This window comes from Arvicola amphibius, chromosome 4, assembly GCF_903992535.2.
Source record: "Arvicola amphibius chromosome 4, mArvAmp1.2, whole genome shotgun sequence".
Lineage (NCBI taxonomy): Eukaryota > Metazoa > Chordata > Mammalia > Rodentia > Cricetidae > Arvicola > Arvicola amphibius.
In genome coordinates this window covers 136,044,500-136,072,054 of record NC_052050.1, presented here as the reverse complement: position 1 = coordinate 136,072,054, position 27,555 = coordinate 136,044,500, and the positions used below count along the sequence as shown (strand labels likewise).

General features: G+C 43.1%; 1 protein-coding gene across 1 annotated transcript in view; it reads right to left on the bottom strand.

The window, feature by feature from the left end:
- Dlc1 (DLC1 Rho GTPase activating protein) overlaps positions 1-23,279 on the bottom strand; it is a 152,372-nt gene extending 129,093 nt beyond the window's left edge. Inside the window, exon 1 of the mRNA XM_038325618.1 lies at positions 23,037-23,279. Coding sequence (XP_038181546.1) covers positions 23,037-23,175 — 139 coding nt within the window. The 5' untranslated portion in view covers positions 23,176-23,279. The remainder of the gene's footprint in view (positions 1-23,036) is intronic.
- Positions 23,280-27,555: the final 4,276 nt, after the last annotated feature.

Sequence of the window (27,555 nt, the reverse complement as noted above, 5' to 3'; positions counted from 1 at the left end):
AGAGGAGGCCATCTTGTAGACATCTTCCACGGTCTGTAATCCAGGACCATCGCTAGACTATAGTTTGGAATTCTTGACCTCTAGGGGCTCCACTCAGAAGTCTTCACCTCCAATGATGCCTACTCATCCCTTTATCTCCAGCTCTCCCCTCTACAGCTGAGCTCTAGCTGAGACACTCCTCACCTCTGACATGCATTCTCAATTCCATTGCATCCTAGACTTTCCTTACCTTCCACCAGGAAACTGTCCACACTAAACAGGATCTGTGTTTCACGTTTTTTTCTTTTCTTTTTTTTTTTTTTTTTTGGTTTTTCGAGACAGGGTTTCTCTGCAGCTTTTTTAGAGCCTGTCCTGGAACTAGCTCTTGTAGACCAGGCTGGCCTCGAACTCACAGAGATCCGCCTGCCTCTACCTCCCGAGTGCTGGGATTAAAGGCGTGCGCCACCACCGCCCGGCTCACGTTTTTTTTCTTTGGTCTCTGTACTGGCTCATTCTTCCAAGATAAAAAATCTTCACACAGGAAGCTTCCAGACTCAAGATCCTTGTCTTTGGTGGGGCTCTCTCCTCATTCTACGACTTTTCTGTGCTTTGACGATTTCTCTGAGCTTCCCCATGCGTAACAAATTCGGCATCATTTTTTAGCAAACTCTAAACTCTTGTCTTCATTGTACTGAGGGTGCCCAGGCTAGCAGATGTGCTATAGCTTAGCCGTGGTTTGACTAAGTGTCCCTCAAAGGCCTATGGGTAAAAGGACTGATGCCCAGCCTATGGTAGCACTGAGAGGTGGTAGAACCTATGGGAGGCGGGGCTTGGCGGGAGGAAGTTAGGTCATTGGGCGTGTAAGGCATTGGGATCACACTTCTGTCTTTGCTTACTAGCTGTCATCATGTGACTGTATGCTATTATTTGTTTCTATCCCGATCTGCAGCCCCACCACAGGCCCAAAACAGTAAGCCAACAAAACACGGCGTGAAACCTCCCAAACCATAAACCAAAACAACTTTTAATGTTCCTGAGTTGGTTTGTTTCAAGTTTTTGTTACAGTGATGCAGGGATGAGGAACACTCCAGGCTGCGCAGCTACCCCATTGTGTTATCCCCGCTATGTCCCACCAGTCCCTGCAGGATTCTGCAAGTCTCTGGGGGAGGGGACGTGCTGCTCGGCAAGAGCCCCCTTCTTCTCTGCTTTTCACTCATCTGTCAATTAGTCCTTAGACATTTGCTTATCTCTCCCCGCCCCTGGAGAACCAACCTCACTCTTTTGACTTTGCTCTTCTTTCTTTGCCCTTTTACTTTGATGTCTCTGTTTACAGACGTGTCTGCCCCATGCTGATTAGATTCAAGCCAAATAACAATAACAATAACAACAATAAACAGAAAGCCAAAACATGCTCCCGAACACTTATCTGCCACCCCAGACCCACCCTCCCCTCATGATCCTTTTCAAGCGCAAGTCATCAAATGAACCCACCGAGGCTACATCTTCCTTCACAGATTTAGCCATTTCTTGTCTCTTCCTTCTCTTTAAGTAGTATATTTATTTTTATTTCATGTACATCAGTATTTTGACCGTATGTTTGTCTGTGTGAGTGGGTCAGATCTTGGAGTTACAAACAAGTATGTCTTGCCCTGTGGGTGCTGGGGATTGAACTTGGATCCTCTAGAAGAGCAGTCAGTGCTCTTAACCACTGAGCCATCTCTCCAGCCCCCCCGTTTCTTGTCTTTCTAATCTTCCTGAAATACCTTTGCTACCATGTCACTCCAAGTTGGGGGGGGGGGTTCACGCTTTGCTTTGGGACAATGCACCCACGCCCCATTTCAGTCTCCTCAATCTGAGTGGTAGATGATGCGACCCTTCTGAATATGGAATGTGTAATTGTGATCTCACTACCTTGACTTGCAGGAGAAATGTTTCCTTAAAAAAAAAAAAAGTTCCTGTTCCAGGGGAGTCTGACGCCCTCTTCTGGCCTCCCCAGGCACTGCACTCATGTGGTTTATAGTCACACAGACAGGCAACACATTCATACACATAAAATAAAACAAAAAAACTAAAAAAAAAAAAAGGTAACCAGTGGCATGCTTACGAAGTCTGTGGGCATAAAAAATTGAAATAAAGAGAGAACATATGAAGAAATAAAGATTACCATGGTAGGCTTAATAGATAGCTAAGGAAAGATAAATGAGAAATGTGTATGATTAGATTAAACTGAGGCAAAGGCCAATCTTATAGCTAGGCAAACCACAAGACTGATTTGCACTGTAGAAAAAGGAAGGCTTCGATATTCTTGTCCATATTTTTAAAAAAAAGATATCCTATGTGCATTGAAGTGTCAGCGATAGAAACACCAAGCATATGTACTGCAACATTAGACTGTGGGAATGCTGTCATGTGGCTTGGACGAGGGAGGAAGGAATGCTACACTGTCCTGGTCCGTTCAGAGCAGGTGTCCTTTGTTTACTAAAGAGGAGAGCTAATACTCAAGACAGCTTGTACAAGAGCCTGCTTAGAGGTCATGAAACCTTTCCCAGTAGGAAAATGTTGAAATAATTATTGCTTTGTGATGGGTAGAAAACGAGATGCTGGGGCCCGGGAGATGGCTTAGCAAATGAAGGTGTTTACCACAAGCTTGACAGCTGACTTTGATCCCTGCAATCTGCATGGTAGAAGGGGAAAATCAACTTCTCTACATTGTCTTCTGATTTCCACATGTGGGCATGGTCACAACACACACACACACACACACACACACACACACTAACTAAAATGAAAAGATATTGTTCTTATGTAACCCCCTGACGGCTTGTCATGTATGGAAGTGAGCAGTTTATGCGAGGCCACATGGACCTGTCATATGACACCTGTCAATTTTTTTTTAAAGATGCAGTTTTTGCCTTGTTTCTTTCTCTGTGTACATCATGTCTGTTGGATGCCCATGGACGTCAGAGGATGGCATTGATTCTCTGGTGCTGGAGTCAGCAAGTGATGTGGATGTTGGGAACTGAACTCACGTCCTTGGCTGGAAGGTGATCCGAATGGCTCGGTCTCTCTGCTCCTTCCTAATGACTAAGCCATCTCTCTATTCCTTCCTCCTACCCTCTCAGTGTCTTGGAGCAATGGTGGTGGTGGTGGGGTGGGACAAGAAGAATGTCTTCATCTGTATCCACATTTCTACAAAGTTGTTCCAAGGCTTCTTTTATATATATATATATATATATATATATATATATATATATATATATATATATATAATTTTGAATCAAGAACCTAAATCAGGAAAATGAATCCACCCATGCAAAAGTCATATGTGTTCATTTTCAAAGCTGTATATAAATCTTAAAATACATTATAGTGGATCTAGACAAGGTTCACAAATAGTTCGTCTAATGGAAATTGAAGCCATTCTACACAGTCTAGTCCCCACAAGTACGGTAGACTGGAAGATGAGAGGCAGTCAGGATAATTCAGATTGAAATAGAAGTGAGCAATAAAGTGTTTGGGACTTATACGGAATGTATCAGTACAAAAGACGTACTCAGTTAAAACTCTTCAGAAAAATGCATGAACGCAGATCCAAAATGGGTTTTGTTTTTTTTTGTTTTTGTTTTTGATTTTTTTGCTCATTTTTTAATTAAAAATTTCCATCTCCTCCCCTCCTCCTCCCCCTTCCCTCCCCTTCCTTCCACCCATACCCCCACTCCCTCCCTCTCCAGGCCAAAGAGCCATCAGGGTTCCCTTCACTATGTTAAGTCCAAGGTCCTCCCAACTCCCCCTAAGTCCAGGAAGGTGAGCAACCAAACTGACAAGGCTCACAGTGAGCCCGTCCATGCTGTAGAGTTCAAGCCCATTGCCGTTGTCCTTGGTTTCTCAGTCCTCCTCCACCGTCAGCCACATTCAGAGAGTCCGGTTTGGTCACCTGTTCCATCAGTCCCATTCCAACTGGACTTGGTGATCTCCCGTAAGATTGCCAGAACCTTTACCTGGCAATGGATGGAGAAAATGACAGAGCCCCACATTGGACCACCGGACTGAGCTCCCAAGGTCCTGATGAGGAGCAAAAGGACAGAGATCATGAGCAAGGAAGTCAGGACCGTGAGGGGTGCGTTCACCCAAAATGGGTTTTGAAGGGAAAAAATGTTCTTGAAAGTTTGCTGCAGTTCCTGCACTGATGTCACGGACTGACAATGGACTCTCCAGGCTCTGTGAATGTTTGCTGTGGCAGGATCCATGCCAGAATAACTGCTCTTGTGTGAGTGAGGATTTCCTCCTCTTCCTTCTCTTCCTCCTCCTTTTTCTTTATCTCTCCTCTCCTTCCTCCTCCCTACCCTCTCTCCCTCTTTTTTGTGTGGATATACAATATGTATGCATCAAACAGGATTCACATTGAAAAGGAGAACAAGCATAATTATTAAACCCAAAAGGACTCAGGCAATCTTATCCCCTGTCTTAAGCCTGAGTAGCAACTGGAAGGAGGTGTCCTCCTGTGAGTCGCCCTGAAGCCTGGCTTCCCACACACTGCACCCTCTGCCCTGGCTTGATCATGCTGGTAGGAAGAAGAGAAGGAAGTTACTGGGGTCAGTGTTGTAAGCTAGCTTCAGTTCTCCCTCTCTTCCCTAACGGCCTTCATGTATTAGGAACTTAGAGTATAAGAACAATAAAGGCAGTAAATGCTTAGAAGGAACAAAAACACTGCTAAGTTATAACATCTGGAATTCATCACAGCAGGTCTGACGTCAGGATGCGGCCCAGATGTTAACTGTAGAAACCAGCTAACGGTTGGGTGAATGCTGTCTTGCCTTTAATTTGCAGAAGCCTCTTCCAAAAAAAAAAAAAAAAAAAAAAAAAAAAAAAAAAAAAAAAAAAAAAAAAAAAAAAAATCTTGAAAACAAAGCAGTTCGAAGATTTGAGTAATCTCCCAGATATCCACATCACTTTTGGGGTTCCAGATGGATTCATTTTCCCTAAGTGATAAGGAAGCCCTCCTCCTTTCTCGCCCTCAGACATATAAGGAACAGAAAGCATTGGGAAAGAAAACTGGGCATGTGGCTACAAGAAATAACTAGACATCCATTCATGGTTTGTTTGTTTGTTTGTTTTGACAGTTTAAGAACAAGAAGAGATTTGGTAGAATGAGGAGGGGGGAAAGCCCATAAAATGCTGTTGTCTCTTTATTTACTGTTTTACTTTTGTGATTTCAGTTACCTATATCAGCTGTGGTCCAAAACTATCATAGGGAAGAAGCCATGCAATGACCGTTTTTAAAAAGTAACTTAAAAAATTTACTTATTTTTTATTTTGTGTGCATGGAAGTTTTGCCATGGGTGTCAGGTCCCCTGGAACTGGAGTTACGGATAGTTGTGAGTTGCCACGTGGGTGCTGGGAATTGAACCTTGATCCTCTGGAAGAGTAGTCAGTGCTCTTAACAGCTGAGTCATCTCTCCAGTCCTATAATGAGTGATTCCTATACTTTTATTGTGTGCCATGGTTTAAAGTATGGTACACTCTTACACTGTATTGTTCTCTCCTTCCTAGGATGAGCCTCATTCCCAGTCTACCATATCCACCAAGTATGCCACTTAGCAGCTATCCAGGTTTCCAAACTAACTGTTGCTTGTATAAAGGACTTGGTATTACCCATAGTTTTGGGCATCCACTGGTGATCTTGGAATGCCTGTCCCGTGGATTGAAGGGAGGGTAACAGGAAAGATGTTTCTTCCTATTGTTTCTCAGTATATTGACTGAATGTGTAATTGGTTCCTTCTATATTCCCCCTCGTTATTAAAGTTACACTGCTGTTGTACTTGGATGGTCATTTACATGTTACTTAAATTTTGTTCTGTATGAACAGAATTTCCTTAGCTTCCTCCTAATCTAATTCTGTCCCCAGTTGTCAAATAGTAAGAGAAACTACAGATTGGATAAAAATAGGAATACCCAAATAGCAATGGTTAAAAAAAAAAAATCTGGGATTAGGAGAAGGGATAGAAATGTCTGATTTACTCAAAGACCAAAACGCTAAGTACGTTATCTTTTGCATGTGGTGATTCTGTGTACTGGGATACACCATGTATTTATTACTTAACAAAATCCTGAGAGTTCAACCTATGAACACTGAACAAACACAATGGTGACAGCTGAGGGCATCAACACTGGGCACAGATAATCTGGATTCAGACTCTTCCTCCTTCACTTCCTGTATGATACTGGGAAATGTACTTAAGATCCAGCAGAGTTCTATTATTGTTAATAGTACAATGGTAGTAGCAAGGCCTACAGTTCATTGCATTTGTAAGATTAGTGATCAGCCTATGAGAAGCTTTTGGTAGTCTGTCGTTTCAAAATTTAACAGATGACAGGCTCACTTCTGAGACAGAGGTGCGTCCTGCACATCTTGGTGTCCTGGTTTGTTGGCAGTGACGCGATAAGGATTCAGAAAATACTTTTGCAGACCCGATGGACGTATGAATGAGGAAGGAACATGTGAACAGATTGTAGGGACTGCAAGCAACAACATTCCACTCCAACAAAGTGCATTGACCCCTGGTGGGCCGACTTGACCTAGCCTTTGTTTTTACTGACTCTGCGTCCTTCACCAAGATTAATGATGCCTCTTCTTTTCTTGAACCCGCTTTGCTTTTGATTAATTTACCCACTTGGCCCCATTCCCACTTCTGTCGTGATTACTTTCCAGACAACAGCAAGGCAGCTTCTTTGCTTTATTTGAATCTTAAAAAGCCTAGTATTTCTATTAATTCTTTAAGAATTCTAGGCACTGTACCTTGATCACATTGACCCTGCCCTTTCTCCTAACTCCTGCCGCACCTGCCCCCCTCTGTTCCCCGCACCCCCACTTTGCTTCCTTTCACTTTAATGTCACATAGAGCACAACGTGCACAACTTCTTTATGATGCCCACCGTACGACCATCACACACGGCCACTTTTGCGACACGTGACATTGAACTTAGCATACAAGAAATACTCAATGTCTGTTAAAGAATATTGTCCTCTGTCCATTTCACTGCGCACTGTGCAATGTGACAAGTCTCGGTAAGTCTTGGGAGTGCCCATCCCCCCTGCTTTTACTACAACAATGAAGAGTAATGAACGAGCACCTAGCATATCTGGGCTTGAAGGATTTTGAGCAACAGTCTAACCCGATCTCTATAGAAGATCATGAGTATTATTGGAGCTACTGACATGGTCAAGTCTTATTAAACTAATTGGTTCAAGAGCAGGAAATACACATTAGATTGCTTGACTCATGGTTTTCTGTAAGAACAATGGCTCGTCACTGATGTTTGAAGTGACTTATCTAGTTAAAGGTGAGCAGTGTCTCTCTGGAGATGCTCTCAAGCTGACTGGGGGTAACTGGTGTCTATTGTACACGCTGACATATGGGCTGAGGAGGGAGAACGAGGATGTCATCGAAGCAGGTTTCTCAGTCTTGGAGCATCTTTTAATATTTGCAGCCTGTGCCCTATTGTGGTTGCACTAGAAGAAATCACCAGGATAAATCACCCCTTTCAGCCTCGGTCGCACTCCCTGAAATCAAGCTGTCGCATAATTGCTGGCCACGGTGGTCATGTCACAGAGCCAAATATAATTTATCGAATGTGATTTGTAATCCTCAGGACCGTATATGCTGTTCTTTCCAAAGGCAAAAGTTAGGCCTGCCCACTGAACAGGTGGATAATCAGTAGTTGCTTGGCAGAATGATCACATGTGATGTAAGCCACGTTGCTTTCTTCCGTCGTTATGAGACGGTTCGTTCTGGTTGTTCCTCCATAGGAAATGCTTGATGTATTCAGCATGGAAACTACTATAAGGAGCGACTCTGATTACATCAATATGTCGGCTGAGGATATGATGCAGACTTTGTTTATGTCAGCCCCAGAAGAAAGACAAATAAAAACTGCAGACACTGTGGGAAAGTCGAGAGCTGAATGCAGAAATCTCTCCTCCTGACCAGCTGTCCTTGCTTGAATGCATGAGAATTTAACAGAAGCCCACTCTCCCTCCCAAAGCAGAGCCGTGTTTAATAACTACCACGGTGTCTAAGAAAATACAAGAAGGAAACCATCAAAAGTTAATTTGAAAGAAAATAGACCAGTCCTAGCAGCCGACTTCTTCAAGGCCAAGTGGCAGGGAGCCACGGTTAAGTAATTACTTAAGCACAGCCAGTTTCAATTCCCTTACAGTTTCAAGTGGTTCCTATCTCAACCCAAATCACCCAGGAAAGAGCAAGGGTGACCAAAGCAAAACATTCCAGCACCTGAAGATAAACAGTCCCATCGCCACACTCAGAGCGCGTCAGGCCTCGCCAATATGCCTCCTTCGCATATTTCTCTGGGGACACGATAAACGCTCATTCTCATGGGAGAATCGTGAGGTGTATTCTGAGTCTCTCAAAGGAAGAGACCAAGAGAATCCAGAGCAGGATAGGGACATGGACCATCTCTACCATTTGTTTATAAAAATGTGCTATGGGAAGAAAAAGTAATAATAAGAGAGAGTTTTGGGGAGCTGGGCCAGGAGACCCACGGCTGTGCAAATGTGAGGATCCCAGTTCAAATCTCCAGCACTCAGTTTAAAAAACAAAACAAAATAAACAACCCCCCTGGACTTAGCTGAACAGCCCTGCAGCCCCATCGCTGTGGTGGTCAGGGGTGGAAGGGACCATCGAGGGACTGGCCAACAGCCTGGCTCCAGCTTCCATAAAAGACCTCGTCTAAAGGGAATAAGGCTGTGGAAGTTAGCAGTTCACGCGGTACCTTCCTCTTGCCTCCATGTGTGTACCTGTACACATGGGCATGTATGAACACACAAAGAGAGACTTTAGGTTTCTTTGGTTGTTTCTGAAAGTGGCTCTCCACATATACGTCCCGCTTACTTATTTGTGGTTTCTATTTCCTGACTTTGCTGGGATATAGGGCTATACGGTCGCAGTAACAGTGTGGACTTTAGATTCAGGAGATTTGAGTCCACATCCAAATTTAAACTCTTAACTATCATGTAACTTCTGACGGGTTATCTAACATTTTGAAGCTGTGGTTTCTCCTTTATAAACTGGCAAAATGAAATCAGCCTTAAAGGATCCAGAACTAGAGATGATCGGTAACTTTTGTAACCTGTGGGAAGATTGGAAGTCCTTGGCAAAAATCAGTTCTTGTTTTCCTTCTTATTTCACCTCTGCTCTGTTCAAAGTCCTGGCACATCACGTATGGACAGGGGATAGTCTAGAGATGGCTTTGTCAATTTTGTCTTTCAAGTAAGCAAACAGAGGAAGAAGAACTAGTATTAAAATAACTAAGTGCGGGTCCCTCCAGTGGCACCTGACATGACAAGTTATGACTATTTAAGGTCCGTGGCCACCCTACCCAACTCAAGAGACAAGGAACACAGAACACCCACAGTTTACCTAGTGCTGTGGATCCTAATAGTTCGCAATGACCTGAAGCGAGCACAGGCCAGAGTGTCTTCATTCACTATCTACTGAAGTGTGCGTGAGCAACATGCTAGTGCTCCTGAAATGTGCATTAGCTGGATGGTAGATTGACATGTGGTCAAGGAATATACAGACATGCAACTTTCTCCCACTCAGTGGAGTAAAAAAAAATACTGTTACGTGTATGTGTGAGTGTCTGCCTGCCTGTACATCCCGTACTCTTGGTGCCCATGGAGACCAGGAGAGGATATCAGAATCCCAGAACCTAGTTACAGATGTTTGTGAGCTTCCAAACAGGGGTCAGGAATGGGACCTGAGTATTCTGCAAGGAAAGCAAGGATTTTCATTGTTGGGTCATCTCTTCGGGCTCCAGATTTATTATTTTTATTATTTAAGAAAGTCAAAGATGGGGCTGGAGAGATGTCTCTGCAGTTAAGATCACTGTCTACTCTTCCAGAAAAATATCTACTGGCAGTGGGGAATACAGAATTAGACAATGTAGAAAGAGAGAAAGGGAAGGAGGGAAGGAGAAAGGTCCAATTGGTTCTAGATGGATAAAGTGTATCACAAACACATACACACGCACACGCGCGCGCCCACACATGCATGCATGTGTATTTGAGTTTATATATATGCCCATGGATTAAATCACTCCACAGAAAGTTACTGATCTAAGAAATGGGAAGATGAACACATGTGCTGCTAAATTCCTACTGTCTAGAAGTTACACACATGGGGCAATCTAGAATAAGGACAGGGGAGATGGCTCAGTTGTTAAGGTACTTTCCTTGCAAGTACAAGGACCTGAGTTCAAACCCCAGTACTCACATTAAAAAGTTGGGGATGATTGTCCATCTTCTAGACCCAGCATTGGGAAGAGACATGTAGATACCTGGGGCTCTTTGGCCATTCAGCTACACCTAACCTACTTGTTGAAGTTCTAGGCTATTAAGAGATCCTGCCTTGCCAGGTGGTGGTGCACACCCTTAATCCCAGTACTTGGGAGGCAGAGGCAGGCAGATCTCTGTGAGTTCGAGGCCAGCGTGGACAGCTAGGGCTGTTACACAGAGAAACCCTGTCTTGAAAAAACAAACAATAAAACAAAACAAAAACAAAAAACCAAAAAAACAACAAAAAATAAAAACAAAACAACCCCCCCAGAAAGAGAGATTCTGCCTCAAAACTAAACTAAAACACTTTAAAAATATGCCTGGCATGCAAGAAAATCAGGAACTTAACAGGAGTGATATCTGAGGTCATAGTCAGACCTTCACATGTGCAAGAACCACGCATACACACAAGCAAGCATGCACATGTGTGCGGTTTTAAAAACTAGGATAAGCAGTTTGCAGCTAGTGGACCGAGAACCCAGTTGTATCACAGTGAGCAGAGGTGAGCATCTTAACAGATGTATGAACGGCCCAAAGAAGAGCACCATATATGACGATCTGGGGGAAAGGGTTCAGGAGGAGGGAACAGCAATGCCAAGGGCCAGCAAAAGAGGCCAGAGAGCATGGAGTGAGGTAAATCAGGAAAAAGACGTAACAAAGTAACGTAGAGGAGATGGCAAGTCCCAGGTCAGGGGTAGACTTGTTGGCCATAGGGGACTTCCTGGTAAATGTGACAGAGGGGTTCAAGAGGGTTAGTTCTGAGTCAAACAGCAGTAAGTCATAATGTATACTTCTGCATATCACTGTGGTTGCCGTGTGTGGAACGAGCCGTAGTTAAGAGGACACGAGAGCTGAGGGGGGAAACCAGCTGGGGGCAATCTGTAAGCACACAGGTGCAAGAGGATGGCCGTACGGCTGGTGGCAGGGACGGTGGTGACGAGTGAGCTGAGTGTTGAAGTGTCTGCAGGAAGGGCTGATACAATTGTCCGATGGAAGGAATTTAAGGCACGGCAAGAGGGAGAAGCCAGAGGCGACTCCCAGGAACTGAGATGGAAAAGAAAAAGACACGTGCGGGGAAAATCAAAGAGCTCAATGGTGGGCATGTTAAGTGATGTGGGGGATGCCACGTAACCTTCCTGGGTTTGTTCCCTCGTCTGTGGGAGGAAGACAATCGCAGACTCTGACTTGAAGTTTGTTACAGATTTAGTGACAATGCAGGAATCGTTCTTAGCAGAGACCCACGCTGAGAGTTAGGGGTTCATTGAGAATTAGAAATCAGGAACTTAACGTAAGTTACTGTGAGGACGTCATCGCTGAAAAAATACTTTTCCTCTTCCGAATTGTCAAGTACGCTCGACTTTTGTCATCTACGCTCCGCATCTACCTAAGTTGTACTTAGGCCTCACTACAGGCCTAGATTTGGTGCAAGTGAACCTCAGGCTTGTTCCCTTTAAACAGACACCTAGATACATTTTAGGTTCCTTCAAATAAGAAGCCATACTAACTGAGAACACGTGTTCATTATTTACAACGTTCACTCCAAACTTCGCCCATGATTTTTCATTTAAACTGTCTCATGACAGGAGTTGAAGACATTAACATTTAAAGTTATGAGTGAAAGCTGTGTGTTGATTGCTGTATTTTTTTTTTCTGTTTGTGTTCTTATTTCCCATTTGTGTTTCTGCAATTATATCTTCACTTGCCTTTTTTCCCTGTAACTCCTGCATTGGCTTACTCCTCACGTCAGTCTGGCATACTGCTTCCAAGTTGTATGGACATGTGTGTGTGTGTGTGTGTGTTTGTGTGTATATAATAGTAATAATTTTTAAAAAAGAGAGCATCAGGGGACATGAAGTAGTTGCCGTAGAAGTAAGATGGGTGGAAACAATATAAATATAGTATTCATATATGCATTTCTCAATAAGATTAAATGAAAAACCTTACCTATGTAGTATTTGCTCAATCTTATTAATAATTTAAAGTTTCATGATATACAAAATAACTTACATACATGTTTATGCATATATGTATATAAATATACATGTATATATGTAAGTGCATATATTTGACATTGTTGGTATCATATTATCTGTATCAATTAAATATTAATGCTTTAAAACTAACTATTTTATGGCTTTTATGCCATTGGGAATGTCTTTCCATGGTGAGTGTTCTTACAAACCATTGGTATTTGTGCAATTCTTCTTAGACACTCTGGCTATATGTGCATCACTTGGGCTATGAAATTGTATCCTTTGATGAGTTCCTCCACCACCTGGGAACTTCTGTACACACACTCATGGAGAGCGGAACAAAAATACTCCCAAAAGCAAGCACTTGTATTAGCCTGCAGCTGCAAGGACCTAAATGTGAGGAAATTATAGCATGGTTCTATAATAGCAATAGGGACGAACACATTGGTTTGGAATACGAACAGTATCAGGAACGCAACTATGAGCAAAGACAGTTGCTGGTGGATATTTGTAGTATTATTCCCCTTAACACTTTTAAATGTGCAGAGATCATTGATACTGTTTGGGATACTACTATAAAAAAAGCCAGAGCTACAAGGAGGAGGCACAGTGGCTAATGCCATCCAGAAGTGACTTAGAGAGACCTTCAATAGTAGTGGGAATGTTTTCTTACTTGCTAGTGGTTGAGACTTGTATATCCTGAATGTCTGAAATGTTTAGCGAAATAACCTCACTGTGAGTTAATGAACAGCCTACCTAAAGATTATTTTTTTGGAGACAAGCCTTTGGGGAAGCAAAGACAATTTCAAATGTTACCCAATTGTATTTAATAAACAAACAATGAGCAGGCTATAAAAAATGGCAACCCAAGCCAAAGGAGACGCCACGACTTAGCGCCCCGTGGTGCCACTGCATGGACCATTAGCTATAGCAACATCCCTTTCGTGTTACAAAGAAATTAGTACATACCACAGTCTTCAAAGTGAACAGAGATTACTCACTCTTAAAAAGTTATTAGAGGCACTTGGCTCTTGACCCTCACAACTCCATTACAGGTCACCTTTTTTCTTAAGTAATAAAAACAATCAAATACCATTCTAAGCTCCATCAAAAATAACAAAACAAAACCAAGGTATTGCCTAAGTTATCATGATTTTTTTAAAATGTACTTTTAGTTTAAGATCAGAGGAGAATTAAAATAATGAACTTTTATTAATTCGCTACAGTATTTAATGTTCAAATATGGAAGAAACAGGATCGTGAGAAAGAAAACATTTCCATTCAAGGACAAGTTACAAACAGTAAGCTTGTTAAACGCAGTGTTGCACTTTAAGCACAGAATGGGAAAGCAAATGCCAGTAGATAGCTACAGAAGACACGGGAGAGTGGTGGGCTTAGTGGGTGGGTATTGGAGAGTGGTGGGCTGTGTGGGTGGGTATTGGTGGGTATTAATGCCCGTGGAAGGCCATAGAGGGTCACTCTGAGAACAGTGTACGCAGTGGCTTGGGAGTCATGCTCAGGGTCACTGGAATGAAAACATTCTCTGTGAACTGGCATCACAAGAATGGGAGTTCGGAATGTGTGTGGCTGTGAAGATGGGTGCCCAGTTTTGATCTGTTTGTCACAGTCTCTAAGACAGCAGACAGCAGGCTACCCTGACCTCCCCAAACTACATTTTCTTTTCTTTTCTTTCTTCTCTCTTCTCTCTCTCTCTCTCTCTCTCTCTCTCTCTCTCTCTCTCTCTCTCTCTCTCTCTCTCTCTCTCCCTCTTTCTCTCCCTTTCTTTCTTTCTTTGCCAGATGTTTGTGTTAGGGAGAAACCAACAACACTGTCTAGACCTCTAGGATGCAGTAATCAAGCATGAATGGCAAACATTCAAAGGTCGCACTGCCGTCCAGATCTACAACATCCTGCTATTCAAGACCAGATTAAAGAGGATGGGTCATGATAAACCGAGCCATGCCGACTGCTGACTCAGTAATTTGAGAGTTGTCTGCAAAAAGCTAAATATGTCACCCAAAATTTACAAGATAAAACAAAGTCTAGACTCCATAAAACGCGCTGTTTCCCCGACTACAGGTTGTCAACGGCCAGCTGCTCTGTCGCGACGTTTACACCAGCATCCTGTAAATCAAGACCCTCCGATCTTTATGAAGAGAAATTCCTTGTGTCATTTGACTCCAGAGGGGTTAGTATGTGTGTATGTGTGATTGCTTAGATGTGTCATGTTGATAAGAAATTGCCCGAGGACAAAAAGACAGGGAACCAGGTGGTTCAGGGGTCATCAGCTAAGACTTATCAAACAGTAATATTTAATGTTTTCGTTGTATCTTTGTGACTTTTGTTGTTTAGAAGTTTCTAATTCCCCTCCGTGTGTGTGTGTGTGTGTGTGTCTGTGTGTGTGTCTGTGTGTGTGTGTGTCTCTGTGTGTGTGTGTACATGTCCACATGCACTCAGGTGTAGAGGTCAGAGGTTAAGCTAGGTGTCATTCCTCAGAAACCATCCACATTGTTTTGCAGACAGAATTTCTCACTGAGACCTAGGTTACGTTAGGCTTTCCAGAAAGCTCTATGGATTCTTCTGTCTCCCCAGTACTGGGATTAAAGGGTTCACACCCACATCTAGCATTTTGTTTTAACATAGGTGCTGGGGATTGAATTTAAATCCTTAGCTTTGCTGGCAAGTGCGTTACTGATTGAGTTATCTCCTCAGCCTTTGATAACTTGTACTTCAGATTCACTTGGTGGGCATGATTAAGATTCCTGCTACAGGGCTGGGGAGATGGCGCAGCCCTTAAAGGCTAGGCTCACAACCAAAAATATTAGATTCCTGCTACAGAGGATGAGCAGACACCTCTCTGTTCCTATACTGAGCTTGGTGCTAAGATTATTTTTACTGTAAAATTATAGGGAGCCATGGTAGTTTGGAAGAGTCATCAACAGGAACTCCTCTGTTTTCTGACTCTCACTGTCGTGGAAACATTCATGACACACATGTGGAAACGCATGTATTTTATATTGAATGTAAAGCTTGGGTCACTGACTTTCTCAAAAAAGGCAAGCCTTACCGCTCCCACATCATACAAGAGTAAAATTACAAGGATAATAGATGCGTATAGAGACATACATATACATATTCAAGCATGTTATATATGTGTGTGTTTATAAACACACTTATTATATGTTCAATGGAAAGAGGAAACCGACTAGTCAGTGTACTGTTAAAAGGGAGAATTTCCTGGAATGTTGAATGAATATATAAATACTGCCGTGAAACACAGTTTACAATGCCTGTATTTATCTTACTACCTCACTTCTGAGTTCTCTCTCTCTCTCTCTCTCTCTCTCTCTCTCTCTCTCTCTCTCTCTCTCTCACACACACACACACACACACACACACACCACTACTGCCACATTCTCATAGAGGATTCTCTGCCTATGGTTTTCATGCTCACAGAAAATGGCGGAAAAGAGATCACTATGGTATCAAAGGTTTTGCGTCAAGGAAGTGTTCACTTAGAAACACAATTCATAGGCATGCTGAAGGAGTATGACCCTAACAGAATACAAGTTAGGGTGAAATAGCCCATCTGGATTTTAATGCAATGCAACTGGACTAGTGATAAATTCCTGATACAAAAAGGAGAAGGAGGGCCAGTGAGGGAGAAGCCCAAGAAGATGAGGGCAGGAAAAAGAGAAGAAAGGATGAAAGAGGGAAGTGAGCGAGGGGGGCAAGGGTGAAGGTGAAGGAGAAACAAGACTAGACAGGGCCATGCTCAGCAAGCACCTTCCTCCAGCTGTCAAACCAAGCTGCCCATTTTCTATATGGATTGTGTTTTGCTGTCAAACAGAAGCATAGCTACTAGACCCCCGAATGACCTTATGACCTTTAATGTATCTCTGTATCATTTCTGCTGTCTGCCATAGTGTCTATGACCAGGTATACAATCAGTATTGTGCAATATGAAATTGATAAAGGTAGTGTCCCCCCTTTGGTTCCCTTTGCTTCAGTGGGTGTCTTGGCTGACTTCTCCATTATGCAGTGTCTGGTTAACGTCTTCTTGGTTGTATGGTCTGATCAACCTTCTCTTGAGTGTGTAGTATATAATCAATGTCCTCTTGAATGTATGGTTTATGATCAATGTTCTCTCGATTGTATACTGTATTATTCATATTCTGTGCTTTGTTCTCATACCGGCTTCTTGAAGATGAAATGTTCAGCTGTAAAATTTCCTCTCTTTCTTTTATATTAAGCTTATTCTTTGACAACTTCATATGTGAGTGCAATGCATTTTGATTTATCTCAGTCCACTCTCTTATCTCCCTCCCACCCCTGCCAATTCCTCCACCTCACTACAAATGTCTTTCCCGTGTTCATGCTTTTTGGTTTTGTTTGTAACCTACTGTTTTTAAAAAGGGCCATTGCATACCTCCATCTGAGCCTGGTGCGCTCAACAGTGGGTGAAGACAGTGATCCCCTGGCCCAGGTACCCACTAACAGCCAATAGCTCACTAGAGAGGGTGTTACCTCCCATTATTTCCATCCTTTACCCTCTTTAACAGGTCATCGTAAGAAATAATAATAAGATTGCTTGGAATACACTAGTAAAATCCCCTCCAATATAAAGTAAGAGACAATTCTTGAATGTCTTTTCAACATCCCAGTATGTCTCAATTTGGGAAAATTTGTGACAGCAATATCAATACAAATATCTATATCTTTTGGCAATTTTCACATTGATGTAATAGATACCTGCATTGAGTAGATGATAGCTAATATTCAGATCACTCCAATCTATCAACGTAGTAAAGTTAAGGCAGGAACTTCAAATAGCTAGTCATATCCTACCTGCAATCATTAACAAAGAGAAATGAATGGATACATATTTACTTATTCATGCTCAGCTCAGTTTCTCTGCTCGTATACAGTTCAGGACCCCAGCCCAGGGAATGGTGCTACTCCCAGTGGTAGGAGATTTCTACACAGATTAATTTAACAAGACAACTCCGCAGACCAACCCAATGTAGACAAGCCCTCATTGAGACTCCAAGTGACTTTAGATTCGACAACTACAGAAGCAAGAAGCAAACAGCACAACTAGAAAGCATTAAATAAAATAACAATAATACCACATTTTAAATAAAATCCATTTAGCCTTATTTTTCCTTTCTCTCAAAAATTTAGATCAAAAATGTATTTTAAAAAGATACTATTAGACAGAAGGGAGTCCTGACTTCCGGTTTGGATCTCTGAGAATTCCTGTAGGATCCCACATCACAGCAGACAACCCATTTCAGGCCTATAACTCATGGATGCTGAAGTCTGAGGGTAATTGTGCTTGCAAACTGAATTATTAAAAGCACAACTTCTAATTTTAGCTCACTCAGATTTCTAAATCAGCCAAGAGCATCCTGTTTTAGATCACTATGTCTTTTTCATTTTTTGTCACTTAACTTTGAAAAAGAGGTCAACAACTTATCTTTTAAAAAATGGATAAAAATATGACCTAGCATTTTGGAAGTTAGTCCTTTTCTCCTTTAAACAGGAGAAATGCCAGTTACCAGGGAAGATATACTACCAAGCCTGACCTGTATCTGGAGAGAGGATTTCTCTTGGTTCTGTGGCTATACCGGATCATCTCTCTTATTTATTCCTCTCTACAGGCTATGCTCTGAAGAGCCACACTCTTAACTCAGGCAGTCCCAGGCACAGCTGCAACCTCAGTCCCCATACTAACATACATCAAAGCCACCCCTGACACCGACTCCTTCTCTCTTTATCAAAATAGTAAATTTAACCTCTGTCCCCTCATATCACAGTGGTTCACAAAACAACCTAATGGTTGGCTGTCTCGCTTTAAAAGTCTAGAGTAGGGCTGTCTTTGTTTACTGCATATTTTGGGGCACACCTCACTCCTGGTTAAAAGGCATTCCATGTGCCTTTACTTGCTTTTCACTGTGAACCAGAGGAGCACGAAGCAGTTCGCAGAGTCAATGGTTGTGGTTGCCCTTCACTGGAACGGGGCCAGAATCCTTGAGAACGAGTGCACTGCCAATCAGGCCAGACACTTATATTGCTGGCTTGTTACAGACTCGGTCATTTGAAACACAGAGATCTCTTTCCCAAAAGACATACGAGAGTAAACACACAATAAAATACCCTGGGGACCCAATCCTGTGCACACACATCCATGGTTTGGTTTATGGCAGCTAACTTCATCGAAGTTGAAATTTGCCTAAATTTTCTTGCTTCATAGTCAATTAGCCTTTTTTCTTTCTTAGGTGCTTAGCTGTGGAGATGGCAGCCTTCCTTGTACCTCAACATTTGAGACATTTAGACTTCCCCCTTAGATATCAAGATATCATGTCTTCAATAGAGACATTGGATTCCCTTTTCCCAATCTATGTGTTTTTTTTTTTTTTTTGTTTTGTTTTGTTTTTCGAGACAGGGTTTCTCTGCAGCTTTAGAGCCTGTCCTGGTGCTAGCTCTTGTAGACCAGGCTGGTCTCGAACTCACAGAGATCCGCCTGCCTCTGCCTCCCGAGTGCTGGGATTAAAGGCATGCGCCACCACCGCCCGGCTTTCTATGTGTTTTTATACTGTGCATTTATTTCATTTTATTGGAGCTTTTAAAAACTAGCACAGATTTCCCTTTTAATTTATCAATTCCTCTTTCCAGGCTGAAGAAACTTACTACACATTCCAAGTCTGAATTTGCTCTATTTTCAGTCTTTTTTAAAAACTAATTATACTTTCAATTGCAAGCTGTTTTTATTTTTCTTTAGAGTCGTCTTAACCAGCTTGTAGAATTTTGTTAAATACACATCAAGTTATAGCCAGCTCAGTATGAGAACCTGGTATCACAGTAATAAGGGTTAATGTTTATGGGTGCCCGTCGCTGGAGCTAGAGCCCTTGATTCCTCACTGGGTCAAGAGCTAGTGCATGGCAAAGCTACTGGCAACATTTGAAAACCACCATAAGCGCCAACAGTCTATGAGAAGCAAAGAATTCAGAAAGCTGGACAAGAAAAAAAAATCATACATCAATTTTCTTAAACTCTCTTTGCAGTTTCCACAGTCATGAATGTAGATGAGCTGTCTTTCCTCTTTCCAGGTTAGTAGATGTCCCTGGGACAAACAAAAACTATGCTTTTCCTTCTCACACTGCACAGCTGCATATATCACCTGTCTGTATCCAGCCCTTCCCGGCAGTTCTATGGATCTGAGCTCACTCTGATCAACATAATGGGTATTTTTTTTCTGTCTACAGATGTTCCTATGACCTCAGTGGCCAACCACTGGGCACCTCTGGGCCTTACAGTCCTTCAGTCGCCAAATGGTAAAGTTACAGACTCTACACAGGTGACCCAGCAATAGCCATTGCTTTTTAGAATTTTCTGTTTATACTGGTCGGTGACAAAGAGCGAAATTAAGGAGCAGGGCAGCAAACACAGGTTAGTTCTTAATGTAGCTAAACCACAGCGGGTGGTACATTGGAACCTTTGAAAGTGCCGTTTACTTTATACCCCAGTTCCTATATTTTAAAATCATCATATAATTAGTTCATAATAAGTTACTATATTACTACTGTGAGGTGCGAACACTTCTGTAGGTATGTTTCATTGTAATTGGCTTCCTTCATAATTCTCTATATGTTCTTTACACATTTGTAAATATATTGAGAAGTGAGCCCTAGGCTTTATCAGAACCCCACAGAGATCCGTTTTAACATAAGGCCAAGAAGCCTTGCAGGGAGCAATTAAGAGGCAACTGAATGAAGTGCACTTTGATGCCAAGATATCCAGGTACCAAATAGGAGGGAGATGAGTGGGCAGCACAAGGTGAGCTATGCTTAGACTGTGAGGACCTCAGAGAGGTGTCAGAAAAGACACTCAGTTCAACAGACAGGGCTGTGTGCCCCACCCATCACAATCGTCCTCAAGTTCCCACTCAGTGACACAAGGGCTCCTAAGAAAGGGTTGGGAACATGGGTCAGAGAAACTTAGGGGTTGTGGCTGGGCACAGAGTGGGGAATAAATAGAAGTGGGTGAAATTAAGACTATCTATTCTGTCGTTTCTCACAACTGGGTGGCCTTTTCCTAGTGGCAGTTCTGTATTTTGCTTCTTAAAGAAGGCAGATTCTTAGAAACGACAGAGTCCTTACAGGATTTTGAGGCAAGGGGAGGTAAATGACAGGTTTTGTACACGGCATAATTTGGGGTATGATAAATAGGAACTATTAAATTATGGGCCAGGGAGAGAAAGAGAGAGAGAGAGAGAGAGAGAGAGAGAGAGAGAGAGAGAGAGAGAGAGAGAGAGAGAGAGAGAGAGAGAGAGAGAGAGAGAAACTAAGACATGGGAGAGACAGAGATAACCTAAAAAGAAAGCTTAAAACTTCTTCCCATGACCAAACTCTTTGCCTGGGTAGAGACAGCCCAAGTGTCTGGTGGTAGAGAAGCCGGGTTTAAGTCACTGGGGCCATCAGCGACGCGGCAGCCGCCTTCCAGTCACTATGTGCCGAAGAACTTTCCACTAGATGCTTCCAATTCCCATCCCTACCACCTCATTTGTTTCACAGCGAAGAGGGAGGTGGGGACTTTCCAACTACCCTCCATTCTACAAGAGAGGGCCAAGTGGGGTTGTCATATAGTGACAATTCTCACTGCTGTTCAGAAAAGTGAATCTCCATGAACTTTGAACAGCTGTGGTTCAGTGTTTCGGCCGGTGGGAGGGCTAAGTGCGGAAATGCCTGAAGGGAGGGGGCGGGAGTAAGCACTCTTGAGGGTTGCAACGGACCAATCTCCAATTTACAAACACTGACAGTGTCAGTCATGAGCCAAGGGCCAGGGAGTAAGCGATGGTGCCCAGGTCCCCAGTAATTAGCGTCAGTTTTCACCCAGGTTCTTTTTCTTTGCCCACATTTCCGCTATATAAACATAGTAACGTGAAGAATTCCTTCAGTGTAACTGGAGTAGCAAAATCCTATTTGCTGCCAGAGCTATGGGAATGCTTCATTTTCCATCACACGCCAAAAGTAATGACTGTTCTCCAGGTGGTTTGTATTAATGACTGTATATCGGCTCCCACATTTGGACTCCACAAACAGACTGTTAATACATAACCAAAACCAAAACAAACAAAACAAAACTGTGAAGGACACACAACTTCCAAGTCAAGATTTTTGAATTTCAAGTTATATTGTCATAATTCATAATTCCAAGTCACATTCTCATTCTCATCTGTCCTCAGTTGTCACATTCTAGGTTTTATGAAAATTGAAGAGGAAATCCAAGAACACAGTAATGCCTAAATTTAACTGAAAAAATTCAAGCTAAAACAGAAAACGATAATCAAACACTGCTATATTAGTAATAAGAAATAGTTCTTTTCTTTCTTTTTGGGGGTCAAACAATTCTAGTTGGGTATCTTGTATACCTTATCTTTGGCTTCCTCTGGTTAACTGCAGCTTGTCATTGGATAATTTGGAAAGTTTGATTGCTTTAATTAAGGCATCCCATTTTGTTTTCAAACAATAATAACGTGGTAAAATTTTAAATAATTTGTTTTCTGTGCCATGCTTTCTGGCTAAATTTAATATTGTTCATGCTTTCCTGGTCCTGGGAAGTATTATTTAAATCAACAGAGAAAAATTTTTCATTTGTTATATGGTGTGGTCCACGTGTCTAACCTCAGCCTTGGAGAGGTGAAGGCCAGCCAGGGATACAGAGTGAGACCTTGTCTCAAAAGGAATAAACAAATCACATTCATTCCAACCAACTCAGCCTACCAAGGTGTAAAACTTTCGTGTTTATCTTCATAGTCTGCCTTATCACATTCTCACACCTTAAATTCCCCTTCTGCAAGTCCCGACAAGACAATCTCTTGATATCAAGCGACCTTTGTCAAGAGCATCGCCTGGAAACCTGGTTCAGTGTTTGGCGGCGTGTTTCAAGCTCTTAACAATTCGAGGATTCGGAAAACAACAAAAAGTCGAGAAAACATACTCTTTGACCCCTCCACGTGGATGGCATAGTAAATAAAGCTCGCTCAGCGCACCAACGAGGAGCCCTTAGAAGGTTGTTGGAATACCGCTCTTCTCCCACGATCGTTTGCAGCAACAGTGAGAATATACTGTCGATTTCTGAATATTCTTCCTACCTAGAATTAAGCTGATCTCCTGTTTTTTTCCATTGGGGTCCTGCAAACACAGCCCTGCCATTTGGCGCAATGTATGGATGTTTTATTGCATCTCAATTGGCTGCTTCTGGCATACCTGGTACCCTCCTGGAACTTAGAGCTTAGGTTGGAGGAAAGAACCAGCTGACTGAGGTCGGGTGGGACTCCCACTAACCCTGCCAGGCCCCTGGCCTGCCCCCAGTCAGGCCAGGCCACTTCAGGCCAGACTGCTCAGATGACCCTCGACCAAGGCTCTGCAGAGCTCAGGGCCACGGCCTGCAGTTTGTCATCTGCACTGCTGATTTCCTGACACTCCAAAGGACCTTGCTTTTCTTCTCAAGGTTAAAAAAAAAAAGCTCAAAACCCTTAACTGGAAACACTCAGACCAATAACAAGAGGCAATAAAAGAAAAAGAAACACCCCCATCCCCGAAATGTAGAGGGCCAGAGACTGCTATATTCCAGCTGATTAGGTTGTTAATTCGCGAGTTAATGACAGAGTCCGTGCATTCAAAGGCTTTCTGGTTAATTCCCAGCTCTCCCCCACGCCTCTCACCTGCCAGCCTTCGCTCTCTGGTGTTTTTCCAGATAGCATCCAGCGCCCTGGCGGTGGAGTCCCTGATGTGGTCGCTGAAGGACCTCCGCAGCGGGGCTCGCAGGGGCCGGGCCATCACGTGGTCCTCGGGATCTCCCATCCACTCGCGAGTGACTTCGGGGGGACCCCCGGGACCCTCGTTTCTCCCGGACGCTCAGGACGCAGGCATTGCGGCTGGCGCTGCGGCCTCCGGACGCGGCTGCAGGCGGCCTCCTGGCCCACAGCCCAACGCGCGCCGCGGCCACATCTGGAAAGGCTTAGAGCCAGAGGCTCCCGCGCCCGCTATCGGGATGCGCCCAGCGTAACCCAATCACCTCGCTCGCTATGCGGTGCGCTTCCTAAAGATGCCAGCTTCTCCTTCCTAGCGACCGACCGAGCATGGAGCAGGGCAGGTAGCCCTGTCATCCAGGTTTCTTCTCATTAACGCAGCGATTGATGTCCCTGACCTCAGGTTTTAGAGCTGTGAGACCAATGCTCGCTTTGAAGTTGTGGTTACACGGTAAAGCAGACACGGCTGCACTGTTTCTTAAACGGTAGCCTGAGTTTTTAAAACAAAATATTCAACAGCTCCCAGTATTTCCTCTTCAAGCTGCTTTACAGTCAGCGGTTAGTGGTTTAGTCTGATAAGCCCAGGCTTTGCCTCAAAATTAGATTCAAATATGCCCAGGTTTTGCAATACCAGCTTTCTGAGTAAGCAAACTGATTATTGGTTATATATCAATTACCCATCTCAGAAGATTTTAAAAAAAATAGGTTCCAGGCAGTTTTTGTACAGTTTTGGGAATGAAATGTGAGCCAATCGCTCTACCTCCCAAGACATATTATTGCGTTTCTAAAAAACCAAACATTTATGCCAATGACTTTGGCAGGTTTTCTGACTTTCAGTGTCTCCTCCTTTCTCCTGTTTCTCCCTGTCCTCCGATTCCACGTCATAGCTTTCCAGGTTCGGCAGAGAAGCCAAGGAGTGGCATGAGACAGCATCAAAGGGCCAGGCAGTTTGTAACCTTTGCAAGACAGAAATGACACTGGAGGAGCAGCGGTGCAAATTGCCAGGTGCTGGGTGAATGCTCAGCTCATTGTGACGGTAATTGTTTAAAGTCAAGAAGGCGCTTTTTATTTTTTATTTTTTATTTATTTTTTTTTTTATTTTGGTTTTTCGAGACAGGGTTTCTCTGTAGCTTTTGGAGCCTGTCCTGGAACTAGCTCTTGTAGACCAGGCTGGTCTCGAACTCACAGAGATCCGCCTGCCTCTGCCTCCCACCCTGTTCTCTGGCAGCTCTACGGTTCTGCCTGTATCCGCTTTTCCGGACACCTTTGACAACTTGATCATAGAGAAGACCCTGCGAGCGAGAGTGCTCAGAGGTTGTAACTAACAGTAGTAATTACAACTCTGTAACAATCCTAAAATACATCCTAAGATTTACTGTTCCCAATTTGTTAATGCTTCCCAGGCTCCTACACTGGTCAATTTTGATTTCTATAGTGAAACACTTGAGGCTGCATGGTTACACGCAGGTTTATTTAGTTTGCAATTTTTAAGGACACTTTTAAGTGGCGCTATCAGGTTGGCCTTTCTCGAGGGCCTAATGGCAGGTGGCATCATTGTTGCCAAGTATGAGGAAGGAAGAGATCAGTGCTAGGAGGAAAGTGAGAGACTCAGGGTCAAGTTTGCTCTTCTTAAAACAATTCACTCTTGACAAGACTCCTGCTGAATCCCATGTGTGTTAAGCCAGCCCAAGATCAGACCCTCAGAGACCTCTGCACCCCACTAGGCTCAAGTACTTCTAAGTCCTCCCGTTTCACCGAGGCTCAAGCCCCCAGCACTTATTCATCCTCCGGGGAGCAACTTCAGATCTAGAATACAGCGTTATAAATAGACAAAGTGGTGGCTAGAATAGCAGGGTTAATTTGGGAGAAGGAGGGGAGGGGAGGGTAGAGGAAGAAGCGGGGAGGGACAACAGACACCAAGGCACCTTGAAAAGTCAGGAAAACTACTGGAGTAGGTGTTTCCTAAAATATAGACGCTATGGAAGGGATTTTTAAAGAGAGCCAAGGCCCCAGTAGACATCATATGCTACCAAATAAAACTCCCAGTACCAGAAATGAATTACATATTTTTGCATTGTTGCCCAAAGGGATCTCATAGCTTACTCCCCCAATACTCTTGCCTAGGCTATTGGTTACTCTCCATTACAATTTTTTTTTTTTTTTGCTTTGAGACAGGGTTTCTCTGTGCAGCCTTTGCTAGCCTGTAATTTGTTCTGTAGACCATGCTGGCCTAGAACACACAGAGATCCACCTGCCTCTGTCTCCCAAATGCTGGGACTAGAGGCATCACCACCACCGCCAAGCCTCCTCTCCACTATATTATTATAAGGCCATATTGCTGAAGATAACAAGTACTTACGTCATTAAACATGACAATATTGAGATGGTTTCCAAGTAGAAAATTCACCCCTACTGACTATTGTTCATGCTGTTGGAAGATAAGTCTATGCTTGCTACCACAGGAGAAAGTTTATCCACCGATATCACTCATCTATGAACCTTGTGACCTATAGCAATCGCTCCATTGAAAAGAGTGTTTCCAGTCAGACAGCAGAGGTAGCCACAGTGAATAACCGAGGATGACTCCGGAGCCTTCCTCTAACACAGTCCTTGGCAACTGGTAATGCAGCCATCATTTGGTACCTGTGTAGAAGGGGGCTCTAGGACCCAGAGATAAAAATGGCAGCGAATGTTCCAGTTCCTTTAGGCAGTGGCACAGTGTTGAGATAGACTCTAGAATGGTCTTTAAACACACTTTACGCCCTCTCAGATCCATTATAATACCTAGCCCAATGTAAATGCTATGTCAAGAATGTATATAATGTATGGTTTAAAGGATGGCAACAACTTTCCTAATGCGGCCACCCTTTACTACAGTTTCTCATGCAGTGCTGACCCCCAACCATAAAGCTATTTTTCCTTCTACTTCCTCACTGTAATTTTATACTGCTATGTATTGTAATGTAAATATCTATGTTTTCTGATGGCCTTAGGGGATGCCTGTGAAAGGTGGCCCAACGGTGCCCACACCGGGGTCGTGACCCACAGGTCAAGAAACACTGCTTAGGGGAGGGAAGCATCCTAAATTTGCTTGTTACATAAAGGTGGAGTGTTTTATTTCTCAGTGAGTATTTTTGACCCTCAGTTGGTTGAATATTTGAATGTGAAACTCAGAGAGAGGTGACTTATGATGATTTATACGACTATCAAGTGGTGCGTTTTATGAGAAGGTATTAGTCAATTGTTTAGTGAGTATTTTTATTCTTTAACAGTAAAGACAGAATCTGTCTCATTTTGAAAATCTGACTGACAGCTATTGACAGGGTGGAGATGTTTTGGGAATGGAAGGAGCTGGATCAAGCTAACTATCTACAGTGGCAAGCTGTACCCTTACTGACAACCGATTGACCTTATTTGGCAGGAAGCTTTTCTGTAGCTAAGCTGAGAAAGGAAAGAGGAGCAATGGTGGGTATTACCATTTATCCCTCTAGGTTTATGTAGCAATGCGTGATTCATTGTAGCACACAGTGTGGGGGGTTAGAGTTTTCATACAGGAGAACAGGAAACAGCAGCTCCAACAGAAGAAATTTGAGGATGGTCCATCAGTAGGTGGCAGATCTAGTACTCATATTCAATGCTGTTTGCCTCCAAAGCTCACTAGCCTCCCCGTCATCTTGATATGTCTTCAACTAATAGTGACAAAGGTCCATTACTAATCTAGGTTTAGTTAGTATCAAGCTAGGACCAAAACTTCTCAATTTTAGTCAAATAAAATAACCAGTTAGAACTGGCGGAGGGAAGCAAGCTGAACGGGCTGTGGGGCTTTAGGTCATCTCAGCTATGAATCTGACTGGCGATAATTCAAGACAACCAGGCCCAGCTCAGAGCTCACTCTAGGAAACAGCAGGTCTCATCTCAAAATGAGAAGAACTCTAGTCCAACCCCTTTGTAACACAGCTCCCTAGGATAACATGAAGAGCTCTTCGTTGTAGGCCATCTCAGTAGTTATCAGAAAAGAAGCCAATTCATTCCTAGTGTAAATTCCATGAAGTAGAGTGATCTGTAAACCTACCCTAAGAGAGTCTAAAGTACTTTACACACTTATTTATTGTAGTCTGTGTGTGTGTGTGTGTGTGTGTGTGTGTGTATGAATGTTGATGCTTGTGACATGATTCTCACACTTCAAAGGTGTGCATTCCATCTATGGTGGCAGGCAGGGCTAGGAGTGGGGCTTGGTCCTTGGCAACTGCAGGGAAGGGGAACAGGGATTGGTGCATAGTAGTGTGGTTTTCTTTTCCCTCTTTTAACATTTGGAACCCCAGTCTATGAAATGGTGCCACCCACATTTAGGGTAGTTCTTCACTGCTCAGAAAACCTCTTTAGAAATGTCCCCACAAACACAAAACACAGTGATATCCTCCAATTTATAGCC